Source organism: Scophthalmus maximus, chromosome 6, assembly GCF_022379125.1.
Source record: "Scophthalmus maximus strain ysfricsl-2021 chromosome 6, ASM2237912v1, whole genome shotgun sequence".
In the NCBI taxonomy this organism is placed as follows: Eukaryota; Metazoa; Chordata; class Actinopteri; order Pleuronectiformes; family Scophthalmidae; genus Scophthalmus; species Scophthalmus maximus.
In genome coordinates, this window is record NC_061520.1 from 7,678,521 (window position 1) to 7,688,438 (window position 9,918).

The following is a 9,918-nucleotide window of genomic DNA, read 5'->3' on the forward strand; positions in this document are numbered from 1 at the left end:
AAAAAGAATACCGTGGCAAATCTGTTTTAAATGACCAACACGACTTCGAGCTGGTTTTGTTTGACCTAGTAGGAACCTTTCACGCGGCGCAGCTATCACGGCGGACTTTCGCTGCGACACACCAGCTGTGTCCTGTCCGCTGCAGTAGGAGCGATGGCGGGTCCCGACCTGATGAGAACTCTCCTGTACACCGTCAACAACCTGCTGCAGCGGGAGAAATACAAAGCGGCACTGGCGGTTGTGAAGGGATTCAGAAACGGCGTCGTGTGAGTGAAGTGAACACGTTCAATAAAATATAAAGTAGCGAGTTTAAACCGGCGCGTTGACACACAGCTGGAAGCTATCAGGTCTCTGTTTTACAGCTGTAGCGTCAGGTGCCTGAAGGCACCGTGGAAACTTATGGCAGTGTAATGCAATGTTGTTGCAGCAGCCTGATCCTTGTCCTTGTATCTGATCTTTAATGTGACTCAATTGTGGAGTATGAGTGCTGCTGGGACAGTTGGACATTATATTTGTTGTCAGTTTTGCACATTACAATGTGTGTGTATTTCTCAGCTATGGGGCCAAAATCCGAGCACCTCATGCCCTGGTGATGACATTTCTATTCAGAAGTGGCAGGTAAAGAATTTGAGCTGTAATTTACCCATTTATTATTTTTTTTAAATTACATTTACCTTTCTACTACAACATGCCTCTGAGGTCCCATCACGTTCTTCCCCCCTGATTGCAGTTTGAAGGACAAGCTCAAAGCCATTCTGAAGGCCACGTACACACACTCCCGCAACCTGGCGTGCTTCGTGTTCACGTACAAGGGACTGCAGGCCGTGCAGCAGAAGTTCCAGGGGAAGAGTTTACAGTCTCACTCCTTTCTGGCCGCGTGTGTCGGAGGATGGTTGGTGTTCGGCGATAACAACAGCATTAATAGCCAGGTAGGAAAGGCCTGTGGCCTCCACAAAATCCTTCTCTTTTTAATCATTATTAACACAAAGAGTCTGTAATTGATGTAGTAAATGTGTATTAAAAAACCCCAAAAAACTTTACTTTTTATTTTCAGATAAACATGTACTTGCTGTCCAGGATCCTGTTCGCTCTGTCTCGTCTGGCTGTGGAGAAAGGATTTATCCCGCAGCCCAAACACGACCCCTTCCCGCTCTTCGCCACCCTGGTGTGGGGCGTCGTCTTGTGGCTGTTTGAGTATTACCCGCACACCCTCCAGCCCTCACTGCAGTCCTCCATGAACTACCTCTACCACGACAGCAACGTGTGGCACGACATAACAGACTTCCTCGTTTATAATAAACCAAGGACGGCTGCGCAGAAGTGAAGCTCTTGGTTTTTGTCCCCCCCCCCCCACCAGGATGGAGAAGTATGGAATAAACGACTGCATTATCAGTAAAGGAAACAAATGCAGAAACACAATCACCAGTCTCCTCATAAAATGCAATGAGGAAACACAAGTCAGAAATGAGTAGAAAAATAAGACAGTTATTGAAAAGTCAAGAGTTGAAGAAAAGATAATAAAGTACTAAAAGAGAGGAGATGATGTATAGAAGTGAAATTTAAGAGAAATACAATCCAGAAGATCAAAATAGAATAAAAGTATACATACCAATGAATGAATAAATAAAATTCAATTAAATGCCAGGATGAAAACTTAGGTCTTAGTTTGCTTTAACAAATAAGAAGGTTCGTTGGGTAAAAGAAAATCTGATCAATAAATTGGACCAAGAATATAAAGAGCTGTTAATAAGTAAAATTATTCTAAAATTGGTTCTGACAGAGGCAGAGAGTGAACGATTGAATCAACGGTAGATGCAGTCTATTTTTCTTAGTGAGACCATAGAGCAGAGCATCACATTAGTGAATCCTGCAGCAATTTTCGTGTATTATTACTAATTATTACTAATATTCCAGCATTATTGAATGTTGCCTTTTTTTTAAATTATTGTTTGTACTATAGGAAGGTTTTTTTGATTCACTGACCTTTGTATTTTCTTGTGTCCATGGTTCATGATTGTTTGTCACCATATGATACCAATATGATTCTCCTGCTGATATTAGGTTGATTGTCTTGAGTTCAAATTAATAAGCTGCTACAGAATAAAAGGCAAAAGATGTTTAATGTAATGTGTTGTGATCACGCAGTCACACAGGGACACAAAATGTCAGTATTGGCAATATTAATATCATCATCAACCAATTTGGTTCAATAAGAAAAACAATTGCCTTCTATATAATACATTATTTACAATAACGAAACAAGGGCAGGCGTCACTTTTTAAAACAATAGCTGTTCAAGTTTAGCACCAAGCAAATTTTTTTTTGTTTTGTAAAGACATTAAGCTCCTCCCTGTTGTGCCTGCACAGGAAATACCGGATTCCTTTTGCACATTGTTTAATTTCTAAGTTCGTTCAAAGCGTGAAGGTGTGTCATTAATACTTTGTATTTAACAAGGGCTGAATGAACGTGTTGCAGTTGAACTTGACGCCAGTTTTCTGTCTGATGGCGTGATCATCCCTGTTGCAAATTCCACTACGTGAAGGAATGGCGCTGCAAATTACGATGACAACAAGCACAGCTGTACCAAGTTGTGATTAAAAAACGCTTATCGCAGAAAATGTACGTGTAGTGTAATCATGTGTTTTAAAAATTTGTGAATCCCTAATTCACTGTTGATATATTTTAATACAGAGTAAATACTTTTCATGCTACTTTCTGGAAAAAATTCTACATTTAATTCAAATCCCTTCATTTCATTTGAAAGCTCTTGTCAGCTAGTAATTGGAGGATCAAAGCTTTGCATATAAAACACATGATCATCTTATAAAATCCGATGGACTGTTCTGGAATAAACCGACCGTATCTAAAACAAACAAATAAAATCAACTCTACCTTCACTGGACATATGACTTCCGCGCACACATGAATGTAACAGCAGCAACTAATGACATACACAGTTATGGAACACTGCTTGAGTTCTTTTACTTTGGCGAGTGTCAAAAGTTGTGCCAATCCATCAAGTAGATCTTGAACCATTTTACTTGCTAAGTGGAAATGTTCACCTTCTGATGTTGCCAAAGAAGAATGTCAGGGGATCCCTGAAAGTCGTAAGGAGGAACCACCACGCATGTCTGTACACAATTGTACAACAATCCATTCAATAGTTGGGATATTTCAGTCTATATCGAAGTGGATGACAGACCAACATTGTCACCTGGCCTAAAAGTCCCGAGCCAACTGATGAGAACTTCGCTCGCAAGGGTTCAGCTAAAGATTGGTCGTCTATTCCTTTCGATTTTGCTACATTTGGAATTATATCTGACTTGGTGTCAAGACGACTCCAGATTCCTTCTGTGTAGCTAGATAGAGCGACGGCTCTCTGTCGTGGCACAAAGGCAATATTCACCCACCAAAAATGCATCCCACACAATATACTGTACATACCTGACATTATGAACAGGTGACTGTACTTGTCTAAACATAAATGGAAACAAATTAACTCCCCAGACACACACACACGACTCCGGGGAAGAAGTCACTGTGTCAAAGTGCAACACTTCCAAGGCCACGGGCAGGTGTGTGTGTGTGTGTGTAGAGCGAGATAAAGAGTGGGAGAGAGCATGTGGTAATATGTAATATTGTACTTTGATGCATATTCTCACGCAACATTTATCACTACTGTATCTTACCAATTACGTGTATTTGGGAACTTGGGAACATTTTGTCTCGTGGACTTGAGGGATATTCATATTGGATCAGAACATTTGTAAAATAAAAATAAATTACAATAAACTCCTGTTTGGACACTGCAACCTGCAACGTAATCACCCCTAGATCTCTGGATGTTCACCCATTGAACTGAGTGAGTGTGATTATTCACACGAGACCCGTCCTTTCACCTGAAACTCTGTCCCTGGAGAATAATCCCCAAGGAGGGGCGTGTTTCAAAGACGAATGAGAAAAAAATGAAAAACTGAAATTGGTAAAAAAAAATGACAATGACGAGACATTTAAACAAAAGACAACAAAAATGATAATGAAATAAATTAAATAAATACGTAACAAATAACTTGTTGGAAGTTAAAGCATCCCTCTCTGATGACATAACCCCTGCTTCACTTTTCAGCCTTCACGCAATATTTCGCAACTGCTTATTCGTAGGTTCACCTCACAATTCTTTTGAACTGGGTGGTGTTTGATTACTCACCTCCAACTTTTACGCATGAAACTAGTTTCCCTAGAACATAGTCTCCAAAGCAGGGTGTTCCACCGTGTGGTACAGTGTATGTTTTGTTACGGTGCACATGGCTCGAGGGCCTTGGTAACGCCCAGAGACAAGCATGCGGGACACGCTCGGGCGGGGCCGAGCTCTATATAACGTTTGAGGGCGAACACAAGGGACACACATACGCTCAGCCACTGCTGTGAGAAAAGAGAGACACTACTAAATGGAAGGTGAGATTTTTCCTCTTTTACCTATTTCATTATTTAAACTTCATCCCACTTTTTTTTTGTTCATCCTTGTTCGTTCTGATCATCGATATGGTATCTTTAATCATCAGATCTGGTGATTCAACATGTCAACCCGGAAAAATCTGAAAACCTGGAGAGACACAGGACAGAGGACTTCGGCGGCTCCAAGTCGCTGGTGGTGCGAAGAGGAGCCGCGTTCCGGATCAGTGTGCAGCTGGGGGGTCGACCGTTCAACCCCAAGACCGACTCGCTCAGGGTCAAAGTGATGCTAGGTAGTCGACATTTCGATTTCAGCTTTGATTGGTGTGGGTGAAAGGCCTCTTTTGGGTGCGTACAAGTCGGGAACCATCCTTTTAAAATCCCTCTCTTTAATTCCTCAGGCCGCCTATATGTGACAATGCCTGTCACGTTCGCCAAGAAGGTTTCCTCCTCCCGTTGGAAAGCCTACATCGACCCAGAGTGCCTGGACCCCCAGAGGCCCTCCATCTTCATCTCGTCTCCTGCCTCGGCCTCGGTGGGATGCTACAGGTTTCAGCTGTGTGTGGCCCCGCGGGCCGGCCGACAGACACGCGCGTTCGGCAGGTTCACCCTGCTCTGCAATCCCTGGTGCCCTGGTAAGTCGAAACTTTGAAAACAGGTGGAGCCATCTGTCTGACCTCTCTTTCCATTTTTCTCGTCAACCGCTCGTCCAATTTGTGAGGTTCCTGTGCGCCGCGGTGTGAGTAGTGAAGTAGATTGGATGGGCGCTTGTCGAGACCCCAACCCTAAATCCACAAACAGGCCCATTTTTGAACGTTCAGAAAAGTCCGTGCGAAGCTTTGCAGCCTCGGAAGGTTTTAGTACCTCGCGATAATTCAGCGGCAGTTAGCAGACGAGACCAGAGATGTTTATTTATCGATTCCCTTTGTGGGGGTGCGATCACCACGGTACAGCCCTGATGTACAAGGTGCTCAGCGGATCAAAAAACCCCAGCCTGAAAAAATTAAAAAACCTGGGAGATAACGATTCATCATAGCAAATGTCTGGCACTGGCTTTACAAAACAGAAACAGAATGGAAAGAAAGTAGACAGGCGCGACGAATGAACCGAACTGTGATGTACCCTGCAATGGAATTTAAAATGTGCTAAAGGTCTGGTTTCTTTTTTTTTGCAGAGGATTCGGTGTACATCCCCTTTGAGGACCAGAGAGAGGAATACGTCCAGAATGACTCCGGGCTGCTGTTCATGGGGACAGCGATGAACCTTGTGTCGAGACCGTGGTCCTTTGATCAGGTATGAAGATGAAAGCTCGTTTTTAGATTCACATGTATTCTTATGAGCTAGACATGTTTTTGACTTTTGTTCGGTTGCTGTTCCAGTTGAGTTAAACTGGGAATATTACAGGGAATGAATGTGATGCAACCCACATTGGTCACTTGAATGTCAAGCACGTGTTTGTTTTTTTTTCGTGGAATATTCTTCAAATGTCAGGAAAAAGTCGACTGACTCGTTTTCCTGTCTCCCCGTAAAGTACGAGCCCGGCGTCCTGGAGACATGCCTGAATCTGCTCCAAGTCAGCCCTCAGCACCAGAACAACAGAAGAGCGGACTACCTGAAGCGAAGCAGCCCCGTCTACATCAGCCGGGTCGTGTCCGCCATGGTGAGTGAGAGGCAGCCGCGCGCGTGAAACTCAAAACCACCGCGCCACGTTCCGTATTCCCGCCAGTGTTGGCGCTCACGTTGTGTGACAGCGTGAGCGCCAAGTCGCTGCCTGACCTGGGACATTGCTCCGCCGCCTCCAAAGGGGAACACGCCTCCTGCAATGTTCTGAAAATGAAAAAGTCACATGCAGCCGCTGCCGCAATTACGGCAACAAAAACAGTCAGCGAAAGTAGTCATTAAAACCGCCACCGCACGGGCTCTGCGCGTCGGAGGTGCCCAGACTCGCTCTGCGGTCGGCGGGAGTGCCCCGGCGGAAAATAACAGCAGCCTCCTCCCCCTTTCAATGTTCAGATCAACTGCGAGGACGACCGCGGAGTCCTGCAAGGGAACTGGTCCAACGACTTCAAGAAGGGAGTGAATCCGTCCGTGTGGACGGGGAGCGGGGACATCTTGCAGCAGTGGGCCCAGTCGGGGCACAGCCCGGTCAAGTACGGACAGTGCTGGGTGTTCGCAGCTGTCATGTGCACAGGTGATTACATCATGATGACGTCAACGCTGTTGGTCGTGTCGTCATCTGCAAAAAATGGGTAACCAGTGGCCTGCCAAAGCCACATGGTCTAGTCATGCGCACGCGCACGCTTCTGCCATTGCGCAACGGTCCGATATTTGAATCAGTATGTGTAACGCCTGTGCCCGTCTTCTTTGGACCGCGCCTTTTCAGTCATGAGAGTTCTTGGCGTTCCTTGCCGCGTGGTCACCAACTTCAACTCCGCTCACGACACCAACGGCAACCTGGTGATCGAGGAGTACTACAGCGAAAAGGGGGAGAAGCTGAGCCACAGCAAAGACAGCATATGGTCAGTGGTGGTGATGGGCAGGGTTTTTATTACAGGGCAAATATGAAAAAAGAACCTCTTGGGACACTTTGAGGTGGCGGCGGTGACGTCCATTCAGTTCTTTTCGAAGCAAAAAAGAAGACAATTCTTCTGTTCTTTTGGCCTTTGTCAACAGGAACTTCCATGTCTGGGTGGAGTGCTGGATGACTCGGCGCGATCTGGGCTCTGGGATGGATGGCTGGCAGGTTCTGGACCCAACCCCTCAGCTCAGGAGTGGAGGTGTGTGAGAAACATTATTGGTCCTATTATGTGAACTTATTTTTTTGTATTTTCCCTGTCGCCTCATGTCGATCTTGTACTTAACATTGGCATTTTCACCTTAGGGGTGTTCTGCTGCGGCCCGTCTCCGGTCAAAGCGGTCAAGGATCGGCGCATCGACCTGCTTTACGACGTCCCCTTTGTCTACGCCGAGGTGAACGCGGACGTCCACAAGATCATAATGAGCCGGGGTCGCGTGCTCAGCCTCAGCAGGGACACGGAGAACGTCGGCGCCTTCATCTGCACCAAAGCCGTGGGCTTCCCCCGACTCCAGAACATCACGGGCGACTACAAATCCATCAAAAGTACGATGCAAAACATTCAAGAATTGGGCTAACGTTCGCCCTGAGGGCGTAATTGTTTCACGAAAGCGGTTGCTCACATTGTCTGTTTATCTGTTCAAAACAGGCCCGACTTCCACCCTTTCATCGAGAAGCTCCACAGTGTCAGAAGTCTCGACATTGAGTAGAGGTGCGTTTTAAATCTTTTGTACTCGCGAACGCGTCAAATGTGTTGTTCAGACACACGTCGGCTCACCCTGCGGATGTGCTCACGTCTATTCCTCAGGCTCATCTGAGGGAGTTCTAGTCTTCCTGACCCTGGACAAAGCTCCGGTTGCCGGGGAGCCCGTCCGCTTCACCGTCACAGTCAAGAACAAACGGCGCGCGGCCAAGAGCCTGAAGGTGCATCTCAACGCCCAGGCCAAAGAATACAACAACAGCCCCTCAGACACCTTCTGGGAAACACACGGCATCGTCCAACTGGCAGCCATGGAAGGTAGATGGAAACCTCCACTTCTGAGGGACTGCTGTGCTTTGCAGGGATTTTTAAGCGAATTTCACGAACCCCTTTTTCGCTCTTTGTCTCTCTCTCTCTCTCTGCAGTCAAGGTTCTGCCCCAGCAGATCCTCCCGGCACAGTATGAGGACGTGGTGGGAGACAACCTGATCAACCTGGCAGTAGTCCTGGAGGACATGGCCACCGACGAGCGGGTCCTGGCCTCAGAGGAGTTCAACATCGCCGCCCCCCAGCTCAGCATACAGGTACTTTGAGGAGATTCGGACTTTTGCTCACCAATGAATTAGGCATATTCCATTCTTTTCAGTTATCGAGAGAATGAGACATGTTTCAGGCTGCGTAAATGTTTGATTAACAGTAAATCTCTCTTTAGAGAATCATCTTCATATTGAATTTCAGCAAAAATCCAAAATGTTTGATACAAAATATGCCGTACAAAACAAAAGGATAATGTATAAAGTAAATCAAAAATGCATTTAGGGCACTCACTGATCTGATGTGATGGCGCAGCAGCAGTAAAAAAAAAAAAAAAAAAAAGTTTCATTTTTGGCATGAAATTTTTAAAATCCCCAAATTTCGTTCAGTTTGAATCAAATAATGTATCGTCGATTGAGATCTGACCAAAGCATAAAGAGGATTTATGTGATATTTTCTCTGTTTGAAGTCATTTGAGGGTGTATTTATGTCGGGCATATTCAGGGTTCGCTAAAATCCATTTCCCTTCCAGATTGCAGATGAAGACTCTGTGGTGCAGAACAAGGAGCAAACCGCGCTAGTGACCTTCACCAACACCCTATCCCACATGGTGGGTGGAGTACTGACCGTGGCCGGCGCCGGGCTGATCCAGGGCAAGATTCACTTCAGGTGAGACAGATGGGAACCTTTAAAAAAAATGCATGTGTTGAATCATGCTGTAATTACACGTTAGCGGCTCGAGCACATCGCAGCTGGCTGCAGAATGAATAGGAGGAGTGTCAGTGTGCGGCACAGAATGTCTTTGTCGATGGAATTTAGGCGTGTTGTACTTTTCTTTTTCAGGGTTATGTTTTGTGTTGTGTTCAATGTTCAGGCAGGTGCGGCTATCATAATACATTTTTTTCCGATGATCCTTTCCAAGCTCTGACCTTGTCATTTAGGGACGTTTAACCAGGACAATTAGCTTAGCTTAGCTTTTCCCTTTGCGTAAATCACTGCAGCCGTAGCACTTCTTCCGCAATTTTTGTGAACTTCCCTACATCATTTCTTTCTTCCCTGCAGGATGCTCCCGCTGCGTCCAGGAGGAAGAGTGGAGCAACGCATCACTTTCACCCCCAGCATGGCGGGAACGAAGATGCTGCAGGCGAGCATGTCACTGACAAAAGTCAGCTCCACCATCAGGGGCTTTAAGATGGTCTTTGTCCACAAAGCTTAGATCCTTTTGGTCATATTCTTTTTGTCACAGTCGAGTTTGTGCCTTACAAACATCTTTTTATCTAAGTCTCCCGGGCTGAGGTCAACATGGCAACGGTGCGGCAGTATCACATCCAGGTTACTTATTTTGCTGTTGCTTTGTATGATTTAAATGTGAATGTAAATTACACTTATGTATTTTGATATTTATTTTGGTATTTATGCACATGTTTGAGCCATGAACATCAACCCTGCTACTTGAAAATCCACGTAATTACTTGAAACAGAAAAAGATAACGTTTGATGAAATGTTGTAATCTTTTGGAAAAATAAAATGAATGTGTTTAAACCTACTGTATGTCCCATTTTTATGTATCTATAAATGTTCATTTGTTATTGCAGTTCTGCTTATCTCCAGAAGAGGGAGACCTCTCCTCAAAAGAGAAAAAAAGGTTAATTTGGG

The 9,918-nt window shown here is 45.2% G+C and overlaps 2 protein-coding genes across 2 annotated transcripts; both read left to right on the plus strand.

Annotated features, from left to right (window-relative positions):
- The first annotated feature begins 105 nt into the window (after window positions 1-105).
- Window positions 106-2,117, plus strand: pxmp4 (peroxisomal membrane protein 4). The gene is made up of 4 exons (XM_035631960.2): window positions 106-266; window positions 556-618; window positions 731-929; window positions 1,055-2,117. The coding sequence occupies exons 1-4, from the start codon at window positions 154-156 to the stop codon at window positions 1,322-1,324; spliced, it is 645 nt and encodes a 214-aa protein (XP_035487853.1). The 5' UTR covers window positions 106-153; the 3' UTR covers window positions 1,325-2,117.
- A 2,217-nt stretch (window positions 2,118-4,334) lies between these two features.
- tgm5l (transglutaminase 5, like) lies at window positions 4,335-9,808 on the plus strand. The gene is made up of 14 exons (XM_035631958.2): window positions 4,335-4,456; window positions 4,564-4,746; window positions 4,855-5,088; window positions 5,628-5,746; window positions 5,985-6,113; window positions 6,467-6,644; window positions 6,837-6,972; window positions 7,127-7,230; window positions 7,335-7,574; window positions 7,678-7,740; window positions 7,837-8,046; window positions 8,154-8,311; window positions 8,794-8,930; window positions 9,324-9,808. Exons 1-14 carry the CDS (start codon window positions 4,450-4,452, stop codon window positions 9,475-9,477), a joined length of 2,052 nt encoding a protein of 683 aa, XP_035487851.2. The 5' UTR covers window positions 4,335-4,449; the 3' UTR covers window positions 9,478-9,808.
- The last annotated feature ends 110 nt before the right edge of the window (window positions 9,809-9,918 follow it).